At 31.2% G+C, this 25,486-nt stretch overlaps 1 protein-coding gene and 1 long non-coding RNA gene across 3 annotated transcripts; one reads left to right on the top strand and one right to left on the bottom strand.

The window, feature by feature from the left end:
- Nucleotides 1-2,304: 2,304 nt before the first annotated feature.
- On the bottom strand, nucleotides 2,305-11,659 carry LOC112770531 (F-box/kelch-repeat protein At3g23880-like; the record flags this gene model as incomplete). Its single annotated transcript, XM_072225108.1, has 4 exons — nucleotides 2,305-3,670; nucleotides 3,905-3,911; nucleotides 4,007-4,024; nucleotides 11,642-11,659. Coding segments are annotated over 4 exons (858 nt in total), but the record flags the coding sequence as incomplete, so codon positions are not given.
- Nucleotides 11,660-13,048: 1,389 nt separating this feature from the next.
- On the top strand, nucleotides 13,049-15,399 carry LOC140181669 (uncharacterized). 2 transcript variants are annotated; one of them, XR_011876710.1, is made up of 4 exons: nucleotides 13,049-13,244; nucleotides 13,336-13,385; nucleotides 13,487-13,615; nucleotides 15,140-15,399. It is a non-coding gene; the product is annotated as an uncharacterized lncRNA (long non-coding RNA). The 2 variants fall into 2 exon arrangements; XR_011876709.1 differs by having other exon boundaries at nucleotides 13,336-13,390.
- Nucleotides 15,400-25,486: the final 10,087 nt, after the last annotated feature.

The raw sequence follows: 25,486 nt of genomic DNA, 5'->3' as shown, positions 1-25,486 counted from the left end.
AGAAGTTAGAGTTTTTACCTCTAGACTCACTTAAAGAGCGCACCTTCTTGCTTTCCCATTGAGAATGAATAGTATCCCTTCCCCTTTGAGACTCAACATGCTTCATGGTTACACTAAAAGCCATACCCACAAATTAAACCACTTGTACTTCCTCTCAAACCTTGCTCTGATGTCAAATCCTCACGGCCTTAGACACACTCTAACACTACTGTACCGACACTCAGACTTACTCAACCTCTTGAGCTAAGACCAAGTCAGCTTAACCCTCAATATTTAGCAAGAAAGCTAAAAACACAAGAGAATACAAGAGATAGAAAGTTTTGATGGAAAGAATACTTTATTACTCAAGTACTTTGTTACAAATGACTCATTCACTCAAACTCTAACTCTCACTCCTATTTATAGCTATCCACCTCCTCAATGGATAGTTATAATTAAATCTAATCAACGATCTAGATTGATTATCCAGAACCTTCACTGCAAATATTCATCCTAGCAAATTTCTCTAAATACTTTTAGATTATTCCATACTACTCTTCATACTTCTATATATATCTACATTTTTCTAGAATACTCTATGACCTTTCAGGATCTTCTAGAATCTTTTAGGGTATTTCGAAACCTTCTAGGATATCTTAGAACGTTCTGGAATCATTTAAACCATTCTCAAACACTCCAAAAAACTATACAAATACCGTTAAGTTTAAACTTTTAAAATTTACCGTGACAAGACTCGTACACTCCACTTCAGAATAGAAATTCCAAAATATAAAAAGGACAAAAATCGAAACAAATGAATAGCTATGATAGAATATGGAGACCAATAAAAGAAAAAAAAAAAACAAAACATAATCACCATCATCAAACACACATCACAGGTATTGAAAACATTAAATACAAATATGTGATATAGAGAAAATGACAGATTAACAAAACAGAAAACAACTAAACAAAATAATGAAAACAAAAACTCACACGACAAAATAAGTTCAAAAACCATGGCACATACCAAGAGATGCGGCATAGGAAGGCGAAAAAGACGAGACATAACAAAAGAGGGGCCATTGGACAGGCCAGAAAAAGAGGAACCGTTCAACCACGACATGCAACCATAGAGAACCAGAAAGACGCAAAAACTAATTTGGGATTTGAGAGGCAAAATAGAAGAAATCAAGAATAGATACAGAGGGTGATTTGTGAATTTCATTTATATTTATTTACATCAAACAAACCATTAAATCAATTGAAAATAACAATGGTCAATAACACATGTATTGACTGGGAATATGTTAAATAAAATAAAAGTAACACTGTTCAGTAACACATGTATTAACAAACTAGATCTGCTTTGATATGTTGAATAAAAGCAGAAAAATTGAAAACATCAATTTTTAGCAAAATGTGCATTGAAAATATGGATAGAATAAAATAAAAAAAATTGATAATATTAGGGAATAAAAGGTTTGAAAAACTCAAGAATAAAGGAGGGGATGTCACATCAGCAATCAAACCATCGAGTTTTAAGATTTAACTTATGATTATGATGATTATGATTTAATTTGAATTACCATCTCACTCCACATAGAAAACTAGGAATGAAAACATAAATTAAAAGACAGGTTGAATCAAACTATAAAAGAGACATTGAAAACATCTTTTTATCCTTAAACTTCCATATATTTATAGTCCAAGCTTTAATGAAATCAAATGCAATCTTATCTTTTTTTTATTATTTTTATACAGTAACCCAGAATTTAACAATAATATAAGCACCTACAATTTGAAATTGAGTATTTGAACATATTATGATCCGCGTTCACCTCTATATAATGAGTATTGTTACACCTTGGTACCGGATTCGAATCAATAGCCTCTCTACAATGCTTCAAAACCTCATGATACTTTTACACTTTGAAGATTCCATTTCTTACATGTCGTTGTTTTTCATGAATGAATAGTCATTAATTATTTTAACAAAAAGACCTTTCTCTAAATACTAAATAGCCTTGCTATAAATTTTTTTTATACATTACTTATAATGAGTTTAAAAAGAATGGGGTGGGATAATCACTATATTATATTGAAGAAGAAATTAGAAAGCTAAAAAAAGCTGATTGTTACATCAACAAAAAATATTCCTTCAAACTTTTTTTTAATTCAGCTTTTTTGTCTTAAACCGAGTATAATTTCTCACCAGTACATAAATTAAAGTGCAAAAAGAATTATTTGACAAGAACAGAAAGAAGAACAAACAAATTATCTTAAAGCAATAAATTGCAATTGAAAAATAAACATATATAGTACTGAGATAAATAAATTCAATAACATTAATAACAAAGTTGGTAGTACTAGAAAATTAAAGCTTCACAAAGCGAAGGCGCAAACAAGCTTTAAGAGTCAATAGGCTTGGGTTTGGGTTTGATGAGGCGCAGCAGCATTTTGGAGGAGTTGCTTTGAAGACCATTTGGTGAAACTAAGCTTTCATGGTAGATACAAGCCATCCTAAACCCGATACATCGATAAAAAGAAGGATCGTCCCACATACCGAAGCCGTCAATCTTAGGAAATTCTATGCTCCTATCATTTAAGTTACACAAAAGTATGCGAGAAAATAGACAAAATGCCAAAAGAACATCACTTTCCGATATGTAAAGAGGTTGTAAACAACTATATGGATTTAAATAAGTGACTGGAATCACTGCCAATTTAGTCCAAGATCGAGCATCTCCATATTCCTTCATCTGCCACACAATCCACTCGTGTGTTCTTCTCCTATGCTCGTAACAAATAGAAAGACAGTTTCTCAAGACACATAAGTGAGTGCACAGCCTTGGAAAATAATTATCTAAATCTATTTACGTCTCTTTAGCCAAGTCAAAATAAAGAACCACGTGATTAACAATCCAATTAATAGTGCATAATCTGCTACTACCAAAAAATTCTCCTTCCCTATAAACATCACAACTAGGGTTGTCACTTGGGACACCCAATAGGGCTACTGGGATATCATCAATTTTTCTCCATGACGAAGTTGGCCCAAATGTATAAATTCTGGTACTAGACTCAAAACCAGATGGCCCTTGCTTCTTTAAAGCTGCATAAATTTTGTAACTGTCACTGAGATAATCGTAACCAAAGCCACGAAAGCGGGCTTTGCCGCTGATTTCAGGAGATTCGAATGTGAATCCGGTACAGGGGTTCCACAAGATGGCATGCATGTATTTGAAGGCATGTTCATCAACCAAGCATAACAATCCATTGCAAGAACCAACCATTTTGTAGTAGAAATGTTCCGTGAAGCAATCGACTTGAGTAGGCTCCGAAGGATTGTCCAAGATTGAGTGTACGGAGACAAGTCCGATACTGCCACATCTGACGTCATTTCTGTAGGCCCAAGTGCAATAAGCAATTCGTGGCGCAGACAAAGTTGGATCAAGTAAGCATGAACGACGAAAGTGGTTACAGGTGAAAGGAGGGGAGGAAATTAGGTTTCTCCATGAAGTGCACACGCTCCTTAAGGAAGCAAGCGTCCTTGCCGGAAGCCTCAGCAAGATTTCCATCATCATCTCTTCCGAAAGATCTGCCAGCTGCCGCGTTCTTGCCGCCTCCCTCTCCGCATCATTATGGTCAGTCGGCGGCATAGCTAGCTGCTGTTTCAATTTGATTTTACCTTCTCATTCTATTTATATTTAGGTTACATGTTTCAGTATCATGGTTAGCATCTCCATGGATCTTTGGCCCGGCTTCAATAATATAAGATAAAATTCATAAACGGCCCATCCAATAATCTAATCCAATCTAAACTAAATAATAATACATTGATCAAAATCACAAGTTTCTATACTCGTGCAATACACGAAAATAAGACCAAATCAAATATATCTATTGTCAAATTTTATAATACCCATATACTTAATACTTAATAGAAAATAAAAATATAATTAGACAAACATTAAAAGAGAACAAATTTATAGTAAGAATTGATTGAAAATTTTGGTTTGATTCTTGATTTAATTTTTAGAATCTTTTAATATTATAATTTTAAATAAATCAACTAATTTTATAAAATTTTTATTAAATTAGACAATTTTATAATTTAAATTTTATATTATAACTAATATTAAACACGTACGATGTACGAGCTTATATTTAAATTTGATATGTTAAATTAAAAATAATATTTTATAATTATAAATTTTTTGAGTTTAGTATAACACGATTATCGTCATTAAATAATAAATGTACTGAATATGCTGTTTTATCTTTATTCAAAGTAAAAAGCAAATAGAAGAGTTCAAAATCTATAATATTCTTGAACCATAAGGAGGGAGAAATGAAAAAAATAAGAACATATATAACTGTAATAATAACATGTCAATTTTACACTAAATTTTATATCAAAAGGCTAATAAAAATTTATCAACAACCTAGTATCTTACTAACTTCATTAGAAAAGTAATTGGCATATGATGTTGTGCTCCTTGTTACACATTTCATCTCAAATCTGAAAACAGAATTATAGATAAATTTGTTATATCTATAGTAAATATTTATACAAAAGTGTAAATAATAACATGCTATTAAAATGAAAATAATATTATTCTTACCTAAATATTATTAAAAACTTCTTTGAACACGACATTTATTGTTGATGACTTTAAATTGCCGTCTTCGTCTAGAATTAAAACCCTGAGACCACTGCGACTCTTAACTCTTGACAAAGCAACATAAAGTTGTCCATGGGTGAACACTGATTTTGGCAAGTAAAGTCCTACATGTAATAATGATTGACCCTGACTCTTGTTAATGGTCATTGCAAAGCATACTATTAATGGAAATTGTCTCCGTTGAAACTTAAATGACAACCCTGAATTTGAAGGGATCAAGTTCATTATTGGAATGTACACCTTATCTCCAATATTTGTACCGGTCACTACCGTCACTCCAATTACGTTGCTGCCAAGTTCGTTAACTATTAATCTTGTCCCGTTGCATAAACCTGAAGTTTGGTCTATGTTTCGCAGTAGCATTACAGTGACTCCTGGTTTCAAGTTCAACTTGTGATTGGGTAGTCCCGAACATTTGATGTCATTTAGAAACTCTGGTGTGAACCACTCTTGTTGTACATCTTCATTCTCATCAGCTTGACATGTTGTGTCAGAACTCAAATACTCCTTTTCCATGCCTGGAAAGATTGTCAAGACAAAATCGTTTACCTTCTCGACACTCTCAAGTGTGGGTGCAGGAATTGTCCTACTTTGAAAATACCTGTAATCTGACATGTTTTGCAACAAATTTGGATATGCAAAGTCTACCAAATGAAAGAGAGTGTCATTAGTAATTGTAATCAATAGATCATCTGAAATTTTAATTTCTGATTCATCACCAACAACAGAACCAATATTTTCATTTCCAACATCAAGTATCCAATTAGCAAATTTCTTCATTTCACCTTCATCTTGATCTGAAGAAGACATTAGAAGCCTCATATTCGTATGCAGTTTCAGAACCTTACAAAACGACCACAGATGGGATGAGTTAATAGCTGATGTCAATATATCGTGTTTACTCCCTTTCGGAATCACCAGAAGTATCTATCTGAAATCATCTCCTAGAACAACAACCTTACCACCAAATGGTTGATGTGTCTTATGCTGATCGGTAACTGACATAAAATTCCTGAGCGTCCGATCAAGTACTTCAAAGTACATTTTATTGAGCATTGGAGCTTCATCCCAAATTATTAAGCTACTTTGGATGAGCAGCTCAACCTTCAAACTGCCATGCCAAGTAGATTCATCAGTAATTGTAATGGGTATTGAAAATCTAGAATGAGCCATTCTGCCACCAGGTAGGGGGTAAAGACGCAATTTCACTAGATGCGACATTTAAAACAATCTCTCCTCTAGACCGAATAGCAGAAGAAAGTCCATTCCAAATAAATGTCTTCAGTCTTACCACACCTACCATGCCCTTAAAGGAAGTAAAAACCACCAGAGTCTATAATAACAGCATTGAGTATCTCATCGAATACTAACATTTGCTCATGAGTCATCTTTTGTTCCGTATATAAGTTTGTATGAGTCAACTCATTTGTGTCATATGTTAACTCCTCCTCTATTAGCTTATTCGTAAAAGGCGAATATCAGACATCTTAGGATATGACATTGATTAATAGTCTCTTAAAGATCTCGCATTGCTGTTGAATATCTTCTCAATCTTAATAAGGCAGAAGTTTTTCAATTCGTCATCAGTCATGTTTAGTCCTAGTAAAAGCACATGGTGGTTTTATGAAATACTTAATAAGTAATTCCAAAATAAAACTATTAATATTATTAATAAAAATACAAATAATAAGAGAATACAATCTTGATATAAAAAAAGACATAGTAAAATTTCTTAATTTTTCAAAGCTTTTCTCCTATCATATAGTATTCCATCAGCTAATAATGTCCAAGTTGAATTCCAAACACGCTCTGGGTTGCTAATGCTATTAGATATCAGTAGCATCGTAAATAATTTTCTCAATTGATGACCAGATGCAAGTTCAGCTACCTCATTAATAGTTGTAATGAATTCCCTATCATCGCACAGTAGTCCCATAGAATAGCAAGCATTTTGGAAGCTAGAATATGTAATTCCATTGATTGTCCTAATAGACTCATACGTTCTGCAACCTCTCTGAACAGCTAACAAAATTCTCATATAATAAATATCACCTGTACCCGATAGAGGATGTCATTCCCTTGCTTCTCTATCATAAACAAATTGATTTGAAAATTCAGTATATGTCAAAATTTGACCTGATTCAAATTTTTTATTGACCTCCATCCATGCTAAGAACATAGTACATTTTTCTTCCTCTTTTTCCATGATTTTCTCAAGATCATCATCGTCTTTAAGGATGATATTTTGCTCTCCAGACAAATGAAAGGTTAATCTCATCACTAAAGGCCAATCTAATTCGATTTGTGTGCTCCAATGAATCTATAATAATTATATAGCATATACCAAAGATTGTTTTTAATAGACCAATTGAAAAATTAAATGTTTGGTCTTTAAATAATAAAAGCATATTAACATACGCTGGCTTTGTAACTGGTCGATATTGTTTGATGTTTGTTGAAACTGTTGTTGACTTGTCTGATGACATGAGCTATCATATGCTCCACGTGTGATACCCGAATTACTAATACTATTAATATTGGCACATTGTTCTTTTTCACCTACAGAGTGTGGATTAGTAGTTAGAGACCTTAGTCGATATGGTGTTGGATTATTATCTAATAAGATAATTCGAGACATTAGTTTTGAACAAATTTTCTGTTAAAGTTTATAATTGAATAAATGGTAGAAAAATCAAAATACATAAAGTGAATGTATATTCACATAAGCAAGTTTCAAAAAAATTCATCCAACAATCAACCTGTATTGATGCTGCTATTTGTAATGTCCGACAACACCGATTCAAAATGCACACCATTGGAACTATCACTCGGATTTTCTGTAATTTTTTTATAAACAAATTTAGTAAAATATTACGAAGACAATATAAACTAATAATTTATTACTCGTCAATAGCTAAATAATATATAAAAAATATTGTATTTTATGGAATTTTATTTGGCCAAAATACCCATGACCTACCACGCACATTTGCTCCTTCTTCTCTGTTCCTATACCATCAAAAATTCTAAATCAATCATTATATTTTGTTATATATTTATATCCATGTAGTTTTCATTTTCTCTCTATTTTTTTCCAACCATTTCACCAACTATCTTGTTTGAATTCAACCTCCTCACTCCTCTGCATCTCTACTCAATAAATAAATAACTAAATGGTTAGTTTAACTTTAATGGCAGCTTTAATTTTTTTTTTTCATTCTCATTTATTTAGTTACGTAAATATATTTTACGAAAAATAATATATATTTTTTCACAAAAGTTTCTTTTTTCAAATAAATATAAGTTTAATCTCACAGTCACAGGGGCAGAACTAGACTAACTATTTAAGGGGGTGATATTTAATAATTTACTAAAATTATTACCTGCTGTAAAGTAAAAGAGGGAAATTTAAGATAATTGTTATAATTTTATCATAAATTGTATCTATCCTATTATTTGTCAATAAAAATAAAAAATTAATTATAATTTTAAAATTAATAACCTTATAAATTATATAAATATCTAAAAATAACAATTTAAGAAAGCGTATTTAAAAATTTAAAACTAACAACCTAAGTAAATAACTTAAATTTTAAAAAATAACAATTTAAGTAAAACAACTTCAGCAAATAACTTAAAATTTAAAAGATAACCACCTAAACAAATAACTTATAATTTATAAATAAAGTTTTAAAAATTTCTAATAACGATACCTAAGTAAATAATTTTCAAACTCAATGTATTAGTGTCACACCAGCAAAAAATTTCTCCATTTTTTTTGAACTACTAAATTAGTTCAATTTTTTAGGTACGATAGAAAAAAAATTAGGTATAGAAAAATATATATTAATTTTTTTAAAATAGTATAAATAATCTCACATTTAAAAAAAATAAAGAATTTCATTCAATTTAATCTAATATTTTGTAGTTAGCAAATTTGCTTATTATAAATTATGTAAATAAAAAAGATATTTTTAAAAACATTTGCTTATTTAAGAATTAAAAAAATATTTTTTAAATTGAAAAGTCTAAACAAAGTGTTTAAATTAGCCATTAGAAATTATAATTAGGTTATTTTAAATAATTACATATTAAAATTAATAACTAAATTATATCAACAATATTTCATATTATAAATATAAAACTAACTTAATATTTCATGATTTAATTAAATTTTTGAATCCTACTTTTTTTAGTGTCGTCATAAATAATATCAATCCTATTATTTGTCAATAAAACTAAATAAAATTAAATACAATCTAAAAATTAATAACCTTATAAATTACGTAAATTTAGAAAAAATATTTAAAGAAAAAAAGATGAAATTACTTCTATTATGTAGAGATAATCTAAAATATAACAATGTAAATTGAGTAAAGAGAAAATTTATAAATGTGACAAATAAAAAAATTTAAATTTAAAAATCGAAACGGTTAAGAAGTCATTTAATTAGGAATTAGTATTAGAATTTCAAATTTCAAATTTTTAAATAGAATTTCCTAATTAGCTAGTGCAAATTTTAAATTTTTAAATAAAATTTCCTAATTAAATGCTCGTTGTTCATTAAAAATATAGGAATATGTTAATTTAAAAATAATTTTTTTTAGTTTCTTCATAAATAGTATCAATCCTACTATTTATCAATAAAAATAAATAAAATTAAATACAATCTAAAAATTAATAACCTTATAAATTACATAAATTTAGAAAAAATATTTAAATTTTTTTAGAATATTAAATTAATTTAATTTTGTTGGAACAATATTAGAGATAGAATTAACTATAAAGGAATGTTAAATTAAATTTTTTTAATAGTATAAATAACCTTACATTTTAATAAGATTGGTAATTCTATTTACTTTAATATAATCTTTTGTAATTAGCATATTTTCTTATAAATTATATAAATTTTTAAAAAATATTCTTAAACCCATTTGCTTAGTTAAAAATTAAAAAAAAAAAGTATATTTTGAATTTAAATTTAAAATTTTAAACATAATACTTTAATTCAAAATTAGAATTAGATTTTTTTAAAAAAATAAGTACACATTAAAAATTAATAACTAACTTAATTGTATCAACAATAATTCATATGAGAAATTTATAACTTTATGAGTTATGACATTAAAGACTAAATCAGAAATTAACAAAATATCACGGTATGAATCGAATTGAAAAATAAAACCATAAGTAATAACTAAATAACTTCAATTTATATTTAAAAAAATTCTAAATTCCAAACATAAAAATAAAAAAGAACAAAAAAAAAAAAATAACAACTCAAGAAAAAATAATGTTTCAACTAATTTAACATATGTTTGGCATTATTCTATTAGATAGACTCTAAAAAGGAATTCTAAAACATGTACATCTAAATTCTCAATTTTCATTCTCAATCTTGATCTTCTTGTAAGTTAGAGTTTCTCCTTCCACCTCCGAATCTTTCGACTCCAAAGATAGTCGTTTGGGTGGTGTAATAGCATTTTCCAACACTTCAGATTCACCATTGTCCACAATTTTATTGGAGAATTCAAGCAACAAATTCTGTACAAAATACTATATTAAATTAAAGACATTCCTCCCACCTTTAATTTTATCTCAATAATATTTTTTAAATAAAATTAAACTCTAACTTTGAGAAAACAAACAAATAAAAAATTCATTTTTTGAACAAATACCTTAGCACCTTCTACTTCCTCCCCTTTAATGATTGAGAATGCTTTTGAAGTTGGAAGCAAACTACCAGTATAGTCAACATCCTAAAATTATAATTAGTTATTAATTATTATTTATAAATTAGATACTACTAATGACTAAGGAAGCAAAAAATAAATTATTTTTTAATAAAAAATATACTTATACTGTACTCACAATTTGAATAGGGTGAGCCTTTTTTAATTTATTTATGAGATCTACATTATCAGTCATCTTCTTAACTTTATAAAAAGGTGAAAAATGTGGATTATCAGATATTTAAACTTCAACGATGAAGAGAAATGTCTTATCAATTAGGTTGAGAAAAATTGTAAATGTATCCGATAGATCTCCTTTCAATGCAGGGTATCATATAATATATTAATAATAAAAAATATTAAAAATACCATTAAAAATATCATCACTAATGTTTTTAGAAATAAATATTGGTTGGAACTTACCAATAGAAGTGGATCAAGTATCTCTACACAACTCTTTTCCAACACCAAAATATCTTATTTGGTAAGATATTCCTTCTCTTAGCAAATTCACGAATCGAGACACAGCAAGCTCTCTTAATTGAGGAGTGTGTATTATTCCTCCCTATAATTGATAAAAAAAATTAAAGAACAATTAAATGGGATAAACAAACAAATTTAAATATATAAATAATATAAATTTAAAATAATATAAAAAAATTAGTAAGAAACTCACGTTTTCATCGAGCCAAACCATCTCAATTGAGTATAGCAATTGAGAATTTTTTTAACTTGGTAGTGTCCATAACCGTATCACTTGTATACGTACACACAAATTATTAATTGTAGGATTGGTCTCTGCAATTTTGTGAATACCAGCCATTAGAATAAGTAGAGTAATTTTAGATTTTGGATATATGTAAAGAAAGCGATCAATGTACTTTGAATTGTGGTGTTATATGTGTCTCATAACTTATATTTTTATAGTTAATTCATGACTAAATTTTTTTAAATTTAATTGACTTTAATTTAAATTTGAATTAAATTTGTAGATAAAGTAAAATAATTTAAAATTTAAAAAATAACAACCTCAGTAAAATAATTTAAAATTTAAAAAGTAACAATCTAAGTGAAACAACCCAAACAAATAATTTTGAATTTGAAAATAACAACCTAAGCAAATAATTATTTATAATTTATAAATATAATTCTAAAAATTTCTAGTGACGACACCTAAGCAAATAAACTCTCAGACTCAACGTATGAGTGCCATGTCAGCATATGAGCTTCCCATTTGTATACTATATATATATATATATATATATATATATATATATATATATATATATATATATGTCAAATCTAAACTAAATAATACATTGATCAAAATCACAAGTTTCTATACTCGTGCAATACACGAAAATAAGACCAAATCAAATATATCTATATGTCAAATTTTATAATACCCATATACTTAATACTTAATAGAAAATAAAAATATAATTAGACAAACATTAAAAGAGAACAAATTTATAGTAAGAATTGATTGAAAATTTTGGTTTGATTCTTGATTTAATTTTTAGAATCTTTTAATATTATAATTTTAAATAAATCAACTAATTTTATAAAATTTTTATTAAATTAGACAATTTTATAATTTAAATTTTATATTATAATTTTATATTTTATGTATTTAATTAATCTTTTAATATCACCTAAAACAATCTCAATTTCAAATTATTAACAAATGTTTAAGTTGCATGCTCTTGAATGTATTTTTTTATTTATTTTATTTAAATATATTTATTAATTTGATTGAGATGAATATTAAATTATTTAATATTTTTTGAACCATATTAATTATGACTAATTAATTACGTTAATTATTTGATTTCAGTAGAATAAATAAATTAATTTTATTTTAATTTGCATCCATTTTTTCATCTTATATATGTTGATTATTGATTTTTTAAAAGTGGTATAATTAATTATTTATTTAATTTGATTGAGATAAATATCAAATGTTTAATATTTTATTTGAACAAATTAACTATAACTAATCAATTATATTAATTATTTGATTTCGTTGGAATAAATAAATATTTTTTTAATTTGCATTAATTTTTTCGTCTTATGTATTTTGATTAATACTTTTTAAAAGTGTTATAATATTACATAGCATATATTTTTTATTTATTTAACTTATTTTATTAAGCCAAATATTTATAATTAATTTATTATATTAATTATTTAATTTAATTAGTTTATATATATGTTATTTGATTCAATTTTATTGTCACATTAATGTTGATTTGTTGTTTACCAAAATTTTTCTTCATTTCATTCCTTGATAAAAAATATTTTAATTTTAAATTTTAGATTTTTATTCATTGTTTATATTTTTATTTTAATATCAAATCTAATATTTCTATTAATTTTTCCTTGCAATTTTATTGTCTAATAGTTATATTTTCACCATTAATTTTATTGTTTAATAAATTTAACGTTGTGAAATTTTTTTAATTTATTAAAAAAAGCACAAATTTATTCCTTTCTTTTTTATTTTACCTATTCCTGTATTTTATAACTACTTATTCACCGTAAAAAGTAATGTATGCTAAAACAAAATCTCATTTTTTTTATAAATTTATCTTTCATTTTATAATACCTTTTTTCTCCTATAATATATTATTTCTACTCTTTGAACCCAAGCCTTTCTTCCCCTTCATTTCACCAGGAACGAAACTGAAGCACGCATAGGGGAGAAAGGAATGAAACTTTACCGAAACCCTTACGGTGAACTCTGAACGCCGTAACTTCTCTATCCGAGCTCCGATCGCATCACCGTTTGTGGCCACGCGTTCATCGTGTCGAGCTCTACATTTCTATTAGAACAATTTCATAGGTAACCTTCTATTTCACTTCAGCTTTCTTTTTCTTCAATTTTTGAAAAATTAAATGGAGATATTGAATTTCTTTACTCTTTGATGTTTTAGGATCCAATTAGTTTGAGGAAAACGTTCACTCTTACTTATGTGAAGCTTGGGTAAGGTGATGATATGATAATTCTATTTTAATTTTATTGGATTTGAGTTTTGAGTATTAAATTGGATATATATATATGTGTGTGTTATAAATGTGTATTAGGTTGTGAATAAATAATTGGAGCTTGAAATTGTGAATACTGGAACTTGGAGGAAGTGGATTAGTTGAGGTTTTGAGGGCTGTGTTCTTTTAGGAAAATTGTCTTGGAATAATACTTGGGAATCGGCTAAGGTATGGTTTAGGTTTCTTGCATTTAATATATAATGTTTTGTGAAAACTTAGGTTAGATGACCATAGGATAAGTTAGAATGCAGGTGTATATTTAATGTTTAGTAATGGGTTGATGAATATGCTTGGTTTGGTTTGGTAAGATTATATTGGTTGCTAGTTGGATCTTTGAAAGGATATGTGATTGAATTATTGATTATATGGCTATATTTTGGTTTGGTTGAATGATGATTGATAAAAAGATATGGAGCTTGTTGAGGATTATTGTTGGCAATTTAGATTGGTGGTAATAGGTTTGAAAATAATTGGAATGAAAATTTTGAATGAAAAATGAGGTATTTTGTGTTAAAAGCCTAGGATTTGTGAACTATGGTTTTTAGTTGAATTTTGGTTGTTGGATTTGAATATTGTATGAGTATAATTGTTGATCTGAGGTAGATTTATTGCGGTGATTGTTATGATGATGAGGAAGGGTATGTTGAATTGGAAAGAATGCAGGTTTGGACCCGAAAAGGGTGGCAAAGTCCGAGTTTTAGAGGAGATGCTGTCGAAATTTTATAAAAATTAGAGATTTTGTTTATATGATTATTTGAAAAGATTTAGATTCAAAGGTTATAGGGTTTGATTTTGAGTTATTAAGAAAATGAGCATGTTTTAAGTTTGATTCATTTAGAAAAGAATGAATTATGTTTTGAATTGGAACTATTGATGGACGGAATGGGAGGTGTGATAATGAAGGATAAGGATTGAATATGATTGATGTATAATGATGAATGAGATGTGATTAAAAATGATGTGGATGTTGATGAATTATAATTGAATTATTTATATGGCTTATGAATTTGAATGATCTGAGATACGAGGTTCCCTGGATTAAGTGCCGTGGCTTGCCACTACGTGTACCAGGTTGAAAACTCGATACTCTGTTGACCCTACAACGTAAGTGTGACCGGGCACTATATAAATTCCCGGGAATTTTACCCCCATTGAGCAATATTGATTATTTGAGAAAAAGCTATGCATAGACTCTTGGGGATGCACGTCGGGGGACAGTCTAAGGACAATTCAGACTTGTCGAGTTGGCTGGATAACCGACAGATGAGCCTCATCAGCCATAGGACAGGCATGCATCATATGCATATTACTTGAACTACTTGCTTGTGCTTTAATTAGGTGTGCCTATATGTACTTGCCATGCTAAATGTGAATGTGTTATCTGCAGTAATTGTAACCTTCTTGTGTTTACCTTTATCCGTCTATTTGTCTGTGAAAATGCATGATAGAGTTGGAGGTATGGAGGAATGATAGTATGGGGCTTAGATTTAAGGTTAAGTTAAATTAGGTTTTAAATATTTTTAGAAAACCACCTTTTATGGCTCCTGTTTAACACTTTAAGCTCTATAATCTGAGTGTCGGCATTCTAGGATTGCCTCTGGCATTTCCAGGACCTTATATATTATGTGTGTGGCACCTTTACCATACTGAGAACCTCCGGTTTTCATTCCATACTATGTTGTTGTTTTTCAGATGCAGGTCGAGAGGCATCTCGTTAGGCGCTGGACCCTTGAAGCGAAGTGGTTACTGGGTTATTTTGTTGTACAGTGATGTATATATATGTACTTAGCTTTCTCTCCGCATAATTTGTTCTTTTTGATCCTCTTAGAGGTTTATGGAGAGGCAGGATTGTGTATATGTACTTTTGGGTTTTGGATATGTATGTATATATATGTAAATATTCTCTAGCCAGTCTTGACTTCGTAGGCTGAGTTAGGAGCTTGTTATTTTGTATCTTTGGCATTCTATTCCTACTTCTGTTATCATATGTTTAACAGTTATGGTTTCCTTAGCGCGCAGGTTAACTCGTTCCTTGAGCGTTGCGCTTTTATTTCGCGATTTTTGTTTCCTCTATTCTTCAAGGCTCCTAGCATATTACAATTCTTCTGCTATTATATGTACTCATTTTATTTTAGAGGTCGTAATACCACACCACCTCTATTTTACGGCTTAAACGTAAAGCTTAGTGTGGTAGGGTGTTACATTATGGTATCAGAGCAGTTCATTCCTATAGAGCCTGAGAAACGGACTGATTGTGCTTCTGTGCATTCTCTGTGTTTGTGTTTATGTGCTATTAGGATATCTGATTGATATATATGGCATAAACGTTTGTGAGCATGCATTTGGAACTTAAAGCATTAGACCTGCGATATTGAGACTGATCAACTTAATATCACTTGTTTAGTGTGTATAAGGACCAGATGTCGACTCGCGGACGCGGTCGCGGGCGAGGTAGAGGTAGGATAGGCACCATTATTCCTAGCCCGATAGGGAATATTTTAGTAGACTTTATGGCTACTCTAGGGAGATATGGCTGCAACTATGCAGGTAACAGCCGAGGCACTGGGTAATAAGATAAATCAAGGTAATCACGGGAATAATAATGATGAGGACAGTCCTATGACACTTGCTAAATTTTTGAAAGTTCGCCCTCCGACTTTTAGGGGAACCTCAAATCCCACTGATGTAGATAATTGGATCAAGGCTATGAAAAGGGCGTTGCAGGTTCCTGAGGAGCAATGGGTTGATTTTGGAACTTATCAACTGCAAGGTAAGGCTCAGTATTGGTGACAGGGGACACGATGTATCCTGCAGGCAGGTGGGCGCTATGATAGTCGGGAGATTGGTTATTTAAGAATCCTATTTTTCTTGATTGTTCTGAGAAGTCAGTACAGTTTATGCCGGAAAGGTCAGAAGCGCCGGTTGTGGTGAATAGTTACTATTTGAACTCTATGATAGTAAACTGTTCTGGGACTGAATGTCAAGGTATTATGTTATTAGCTGCGGGAGTGTCAGGTGATGATCAGAGTTTAGAGCAGATGCCAGTTGTAAGTGAATTTCCAGATGTGTTTCCGGATGATATTAATGAATTTCCACCTAATTGGGAGGTTGAATTTGCAATTGAGTTGGTGCCTGGAGCCGGTCCGATTTCGATTACTCCTTACAGGATGTCACCTTTAGAAATGGCTGAACTGAAAGCTCAGCAGGAAGATCTGTTGGGTAAGCATTTTATCCGACCAAGTGTTTCTCCGTGGAGAGCGCCAGTGTTACTGGTAAAGAAGAAGGACGGAAGTATGCGCTTGTGTGCTGATTATCGGCAATTGAATAAGATCACTGTGAAGAATAAATATCTGTTACCTAGAATTGATGATCTAATGGATCAGTTACAGGGTGTCGATGTGTTTTCTAAGATTGATCTGCGATCCGGGTATCATCAAATAAGGGTTAGAGATGAGGATATTCCGAAAACTGCTTTCAGGATGCGTTATGGTCATTATGAGTATACAATGATGTCTTTTGGGTTAACTAATGCCCCGACAGTATTTATGGATTATATGAATAGGATTTTCCGACCGTATCTGGATAAGTATGTTATTGTCTTCATTGATGATATTCTTGTTTATTCTAAGTCTGAGGAGGAACATGCTAATCACTTGCGAACTGTGCTGTAAATTCTGAGAGACAGGAAGTTATATGCTAAGTTATCTAAATGTGAGTTCTGGAAGAGTGAAGTGAAGTTTCTCGGTCACGTGGTGAGTAAGTAGGGAATAGCTGTGGATCCTGCTAAGGTGGAAGCAGTAATGAATTGGGAGCGATTAACTTCAGTGACAGAGATAAGGAGTTTCTTAGGTTTGGCGGGGTATTATCACAGATTCATTAAGGGATTTTCACAGCTTGCTTTACCTTTAGCTAAGTTGACTAGGAAGGATACGCCTTTTATCTGGACTCCGGAGTGTGAGGAGAGTTTCAAGAATTGAAGCACAGATTGACTACTGCACCTGTGTTAGTGTTGCCTGAGCCAAGCAAACCGTTTGAAGTGTACTGTGATGCATCTCTGAAAGGTTTGGGGTACGTTCTGATGCAGTACTAGAATGTCGTAGCATACGCCTCACGGCAGTTAAGGCTGCATGAGATGAACTACCCGACACATGATTTGGAACTTGCTGCTATTGTGTTTGCTTTAAAGATTTGGAGGCATTACCTCTATGGCGTTAAGTTTTATGTTTTCTCAGACCATAAGTGTTTGAAGTATCCTTTTGAGCAGAGAGAGTTGAATATGCGTCAGAGGAGGTGGATGGAGTTTCTGAAAGATTATGATTTTGAATTGAATTATCATCCAGGAAAAGCGAACGTTGTGGCGGACGCCTTGAGTCGGAAGTCTTTATATGCAGCTTGGATGATGCTATGGGAAGAAGAGTTACTAAAGGCATTTCAAGGTTTTAATTTGGGAATTAGAGAAAAATCTGGAATTTTGTGTTTGAGTCAGTTGCAGATTTCAAGTGATTTTAAATCAGAACTTCTGAAGGCTCATCGAGACAGTAAAGTGTTATGAAAGATATTACCAGCAGTTGGACATGGAAAATAGTGGAGAGTGGTAGAAGATCAAGATGGTTTGTGGAGATTCAAGAACCGAATTATTGTGCCAGATGTTGGAAACCTGTGACAGAGTATCTTGAAGGAAGCTCATAAGAGTGGGTTTTCAATTCACCCAGGGAGTACCAAAATGTATCAAGATCTGAAAGCGATGTTCTGATGGCCAGGAATGAAGAATGATGTGGCATTGCACGTATTTAAATGTTTAACGTGTCAGAAAGTTAAGATTGAGCATTAGAGACCATCAGGGACCCTTCAGCCTTTGGAGATTCCACAATGGAAATGGGAGAGTATCGTAATGGATTTTGTGATAGGTTTGCCTAGAACCCGATCTGGTTGTGACGTTATTTGGGTAGTTGTGGATCGACTGACAAAATCAGATCACTTTCTTCCTATCCGAATAAGTTGTACAACGGAAGAATTAGCTCGGATGTATATTAAAGAGATTGTCAGGTTGCATGGCGTGCCTTTTACCATTATATCTGACAGGGATCCTCGCTTTACATCAAGATTCTGGGGAGCTTTTCAGCGTGCATTTGGGACTCAATTAAGCTTGAGTACTGCGTATCACCCTCAGACAGATGGTCAGCCAGAGAGAACTATTCAGACCTTGGAGGATATGCTAAGGGCTTGTGTTTTGGACCAGCCTGCGAGCTGGGATCGGTATATGCCATTAATAGAGTTTGCTTATAATAATAGCTATCATGCGAGCATCGAAATGGCTCCATATGAGGCTCTGTATGGCAGAAAATGTTAGTCTCCACTATGTTGGCATGAAACTGGAGAAAGAAGTTTGTTAGGGCCTGAGATGATAGCTGAAACTACTGAACAGATAAAGAAGATTCGTAGTCGAATGCTTATAGCCCAGAGCCGCCAGAAGAGTTATGCTGATTAGTGGCGAAAGCCTTTGGAATTTGAGGAAGGGGAGCATGTTTTTCTGAAAGTTACACCAACCACTAGAGTGGGAAGAGCTATTAAGACTAAGAAACTGAATCCTCGTTATATTGGACCGTTTGAGATACTGAAGAGAGTTGGGCCAGTGGCTTATAGAGTTGCCTTACCGTCATATCTTTCGAATTTACACGACGTGTTTCATGTGTTACAGCTTCGAAAGCATACTCCTGATGCAAGTCATATCCTGGAACCATAACCAATCCAAATAAGAGAAGATCTAACACTTCCAATAACTCCGGTGAGAACTGACGACACCAGTGTTAAACGATTACGTGGGAAGAAAGTATCATTGGTAAAAATAGCTTGGAGTCGAGCTGGTATCGAGAAACATACTTGAGAACTTGAATCAGATATGTGAAAGGACTACCCATATCTCTTTTCAGGTAACTGAATTTGAATTTTGAGGGCGAAATTCTTTGTTAGGTGGGTAGGATGTAAACCCCGATAAATTAGTAAATAATTAGTCAATAAATTAGTTTTTAATAAGGAGAATTAGAAATGCGAATATTATATCAAATTAGGGTAGAGCTCATCGAAACGAGAATTTTGACACTAATTTCGAAGAAAACGGTCCAAGATTGGACCGAACGGGCCGAACCAGTTGAACCAGATCCAAACCGGGCTGTCGGTCCAACCAGACCAGCCCTTTTAAGTGAACCCAAGCCTTTCTTCCCCTTCATTTCACCAGGAATGAAACTGAAGCACGCATAGGGGAGAAAGGAATGAAACTTACCGAAACCCTTACGGTGAACTCCGAACGCCGTAACTTCTCCATCCGAGCTCCGATCGTAGCACCGTTTGCGGCAACGCATTTACTGCATCGAGCTCTACATTTCTATCAGAACAATTTCATAGGTAACCTTCTATTTCACTTCAGCTTTCTTTTTTTCCAATTTTCGGAAAATTAAGTGGAGATATTTAATTTCTTTACTCTTTGATGTTTTAGGATCCAATTAGCTTGAGAAAAACGTTTACTCTTGCTTATGTGAGGCTTGGGTAAGGTGATGATACGATAATTCTATTTTAATTTCATTGGATTTGAGCTTTGAGTATTAAATTAGATATATATATGTGTTATTAATGTGTATTAGGTTGTGAATAAATAATTGGAGCTTGAAAATGTGAATACTGAAACTTGGAGGAAGCGGATTAGTTGAGGTTTTGAGGGCTGTGTTCTTTTAGGAAAATTGTCTTGGAATAATACTTGGGAATCGGCTAAGGTATGGTTTAGGTTTGTTGCATTTAATATATAATGTTCTGTGAAAACTTAGGCTAGATGACCATAGGATAAGTTGGAATGCAGGTGTATATTTAATGTTTAGTAATGGGTTGATGAATATGCTTGGTTTGGTTTGGTAATTTGTTTGTAAGATGATATTGGTTGCTAGTTAGATCTTTGAAAGGATATGTGATTGAATTGTTGATTATATGGCTATATTTTGGTTTGGTTGAATGATGACTGATGAAAAGATATGGAGCTTGTTGAGGATTATTGTTGGCAGTTTGGATTGGTGGTAATAGGTTTGAAAATAATTGGAATGGAAATTTTGAATGAAAAATGAGGTATTTTGTGTTAAAAGCCTAGGATTTGTGAACTATGATTTTTAGTTGAATTTTGGTTGTTGGATTTGAATATTGTATGAGTATAATTATTGATCTGAGGTAGATTTATTGCGGTGATTGTTATGATGATGAGGAAGGGTATGTTGAATTGGAAAGAATGCAGGTTTGGACCCGAAAAGGGTGGCAAAGTCCGAGTTTTAGAGGAGATGCTGCCGAAATTTTATAAAAATTAGAGATTTTGTTTATATGATTATTTGAAAAGATTTAGATTCAAAGGTTATAGAGTTTGATTTTGAGTTATTAAGAAAATGAGCATGTTTTAAGTTTGATTCATTTAGAAATGAATGAATTATGTTTTGAATTGGAACTATTGATGGAAGGAATGGGAGGTGTGATAATGAAGGATAAGGATTGAATATGATTGATGTATGATGATGAATGAGATGTGATTGAAAATGATGTGGATGTTGATGAATTATAATTGAATTATTTATATGGCTTATGAATTTGAATGATCTGAGATACGAGGTTCCCTGGATTAAGTGTCGTGGCTTGCCACCACGTGTACCAGGTTGAAAACTTGATACTCTGTTGACCCTACGACGAAAATGTGACTGGGCAGTATATAAATTCCCGGGAATGTTACCCCCATTGAGCAATATTGATTATTTGAGAAAAAGCTTTGCATAGACTCTTGGGGATGCACGTCGGGGGACTGTCTAAGGACAATTCAGACTTGTCGGGTTGGCTGGATAACCGACAGATGAGCCTCATCAGCCATAGGACAGGCATGCATCATATGCATATTACTTGAACTACTTGCTTGTGCTTTAATTGGGTGTGCCTATATGTACTTTCCATGCTATATGTGAATTTGTTATCTGCAGTAATTGTAACCTTCTTGTGTTTGCCTTTATCCGTCTATTTGTTTGTGAAAATGCATGATGGAGTTGGAGGTATGGAGGAATGATAGTATGGCGCTTAGATTTAAGGTTAAGTTAAATTAGGTTTTAAATATTTTTAGAAAACCACCTTTTATGGCTCCTGTTTAACACTTTAAGCTCTATAATCTGAGTGTCGGCGTTCTAAGATTGCTTCTGGCATTCCCAGGACCTTATATATTATGTGTGTGGCACCTTTACCATACTGAGAACCTTCGGTTCTCATTCCATACTATGTTGTTGTTTTTCAGATGCAGGTCGAGAGGCATCTCGTTAGGCGCTGGACCCTTGAAGTAAAGTGGTTACTGGGTTATTTTGTTGTACAGTGATGTATATATGTACTTAGCTTTCTCTCCGCATAATTTGTCATTTTTTATCCTCTTAGAGGTTTATGGAGAGGCAGGATTGTGTATATGTACTTTTGGGTTTTGGATATGTATGTATATATATATATGTAAATATTCTCCAGCCAGTCTTGACTTCGTAGGCTGAGTTAGGAGCTTGTTATTTTGTATCTTTGGCATTCTATTCCTACTTCTGTTATCATATGTTTAATTGTTATGGTTTCCTTAGCGCGCAGGTTAACTCGTTCCTTGAGCGTTGCGCTTTTATTTCGCGATTTTTGTTTCCTCTATTCTTCAATGCTCCTAGCATATTACAATTCTTCTACTATTGTATGTACTCATTTTATTTTAGAGGTCGTAATACCACACCACCTCTGTTTTACGGCTTAAGCGTAAAACTTAGTGTGGTAGGGTGTTACACATAGCTTCTTGGTCCAAGGCTGCCAAAATAGAATTGAATGTATTACCCAGTTCAATACCAATCAGAACAAGGCCAATGCTACGGTGAGGAAGCAATTTTTTTCCCTCACCTGCTGAACGTACGTGAGCAAATGATAAACGAGCGCGTGTGCTGTGTGTCTTGAAGGAGGAGGACAAAATCTGCAAACTGTCAAAATCTGTGTTACGTATTGATTGAAATGTCAAATGAAATTGATTAATGATTAATGTTGTTAATTAAGGTTGTGGGCTTTTTTTTACTGGATCTCCAATATTTTTGTTATCTGGTTGGTCTCCAGCTGATTGTTGCTAGTTTTGGCGATGAAAATGTGATAATTTATTTGTTTCACATGAAAGTTAGGCTTGAGGAAAAAATAACTGAATGTAAATTAAAAATATGAATTTAGTTTGATAAAGAAATTTTCACACAAAACAATGTAGGAAATGTTATTAAAATTAAAAATTAAATAGATTGAATTTAAATTAATAATTTAATAGGATTCAATTTGATAAAAATAAATGTACTGGTATTATCTTTATCGTATAATTAATTATGTTCATTCGTAAATAATTATTTTTTTTGTTTTGGAAATAATTATTCTTTGTAATATACATAAAAAAATCAAATCTTTTATCTTTATAGTAATACAAATAGGGAGTTTTTATTATGTTAACATGACGTTCATACATTAAGTTTAAAAATTATTTGCTTAGGTGTCGTCATTAGAAATCTTTAAAATTTTATTTATAAATTATAAATTATTATTTTCTTAGATTGTTACTTTTTGAATTTTTAAATACGCTTTTTTAGGTTATTAGATATTTAGTTTTTAATATTATTGAACTAATTTAAAAAAATTATTTATAAATTATTTAGTTAGATTGGTATTTTTTTAATTTTAAATTATAGTTATATTTTATTCTTATTATATAATTATTACTCCTTTATTTAAAGAAAAAACAAATAAATTATAATTTTCGAAGAAACTAAGTTCACATAATAACTAATATGGATTTAAACTAACGTACCGATATGCACAGACTTTCGGAATCGTCAAGTATCTTATAATATGGATTTAGTTTTGTGAGTTTTAACACTCTCAATTTTGACACTCTCAATGTTGACACTCTTATAATATGGTTGGTAAGTTTATTGTTTTAGAAAAAATAAATTCATTGATAAATTTATTTATTTCATCGATTTTTTTCTTAGCAAACTTATTGACAACAAACTCTTTTTATCATTTTAAGTTATTTGCTTAGTTTGTTACTTTTTAAATTTTAAGTTATTTGCATTTTATTCTTTTAAATTATAATTTATTATTTATTTAGGTTATTATTTTTTAATTTTAAGTTATTTGCTTAGGTTGTTATTTTTTAAAGGTTTAATTACTTTATTAGTCCCTATAATTTCATCGAATTTTTAATTAGACTCCTATACTTTTTTTTCTTTCAATTAAGTCTCTACACTGCTTTAATTTTGTAATTAAGTCCCTATGCATTCACTTGTGTAGCAACACTAATTTAAATTACGGGATTACATTAAAGTTTATACATGATTAGATTAAATTAAACAAGTTAGGTGAACATGCTAGAGAGTGATGGAAGCTTGACCTCTCCATTGTGAGAGAGAGGAAAAGTGAAGTTTCCAATGACTGGAAATTAAAGAAAATTAAAAAAAAAATAAAGAAAACAAACAAACAGAATATATCTTCGGTTATCAACTCCCATAATTAAAAACTGCTTTGCAGAAGCTAAATTTTCATAATTTCAATCCTACTAACCAGACTTATCTACCCAAACTAACTTCGTATACAACATTCCCCAACGAACAATTAACCATCTAAATCATGCATGCGTAATTATTACTAAAATCAGCACGATCACTATAACAAAAAACAAAGCCAGAAACAACTACGTTTAACAATTTTAGACTTTCGTCATTTATTATTAAACTATCTTGCACAAATATGAACAACACAGCTCAACAAATTCAGCAGAATATACTCTTTCATAAGCTCCGATTCACCTCTGCTAACAACTTCATTTATACATGTATCAAATTCGAAACAAACTTCACCCTTTAGCCTTTTAGTGGATTTTCACCACCCCAAAAAAGAGTAAATATCACCATGTTACCCCAGAAAATTAAAATAATTTAAAAATACATACCAAACTATCATTTTCTCTCCTATATACCTACCGATTACTGCCTAATGTGCTTCTCAGGGTGCGAACTCCCTTGCAGCTTCTCACGTTTTCACCGGAACCGTCAACCTTGGACTGCCCCCCAGATCTTTGGCTATACAAAAAACCACCAGCTCCCAGCACGTGTCGTTGTTTCTACCTTCTTTTTACCCCTCTTTGTTTCATCAGCCATTAACCAACAAGTTGTTATTATTATTATTATCCACAAAATTTTAATTTTATTTCTCGGTCCAAAAGGAAAAATGAAAATTTTTGGGGAGAAATTTTCCACAAAATTGTATTTAGGGAGAGCATGGGCAAAATGTCCCACTTACTAAAAGAGAGGGTAATGTCTTTCGGAAATTGAAAATTTTTTTCTCTTTATTAATTTCGAGAAACTGAGTTTTATTTTTTTTAATAGGTTAAAACAGTGTAAAATATGAACCTCTTAGAAATGACGACTAAAGAAGCAGTGAGTAATGAAATTCAGATGCTCCGAAAAGACATGGAAAAGGCCAACCATGAGTGCAAATGCCAAACTAAGAATGCTGAGCATGACTCTAAAGCAAAATCCAATTACAATACAATCCAACAACTAATCAATGCCTAAACAGCAACTTTTAGCTCCCAACAACTAATCAATTATTAAGGTTTCAACAATAAACTATAAGAATTAGGCCAATGCTTCAAGCAATCAGCACAAAAAAATTCATCACTTAAAAGATATATCTTACTACATTAATATATATAGTTTCAGATGCAAAAACCAACTTGTTGTATGAAAGGCATGTTTTTTCACTTTTATAGATACCCCATCTTTGGTCACCAGACATGCATTTTTCTGATAGAACAAACTCAGCTTCTGCTAAGTACAAAACAAGAACCTAGCTATATATATATATATATATATATATATATATATATATATATATATATATATATATATATATATATATATATATATTAAGGCACTATTATAACATTTAATCATGCTTCAAGCAATCAGATTCAATAATTAA

This window comes from Arachis hypogaea, chromosome 18 (assembly GCF_003086295.3).
Source record: "Arachis hypogaea cultivar Tifrunner chromosome 18, arahy.Tifrunner.gnm2.J5K5, whole genome shotgun sequence".
Lineage (NCBI taxonomy): Eukaryota > Viridiplantae > Streptophyta > Magnoliopsida > Fabales > Fabaceae > Arachis > Arachis hypogaea.
Note: the sequence above shows the minus strand (reverse complement) of the source record. Positions and strands in the feature narration are given on the sequence as shown.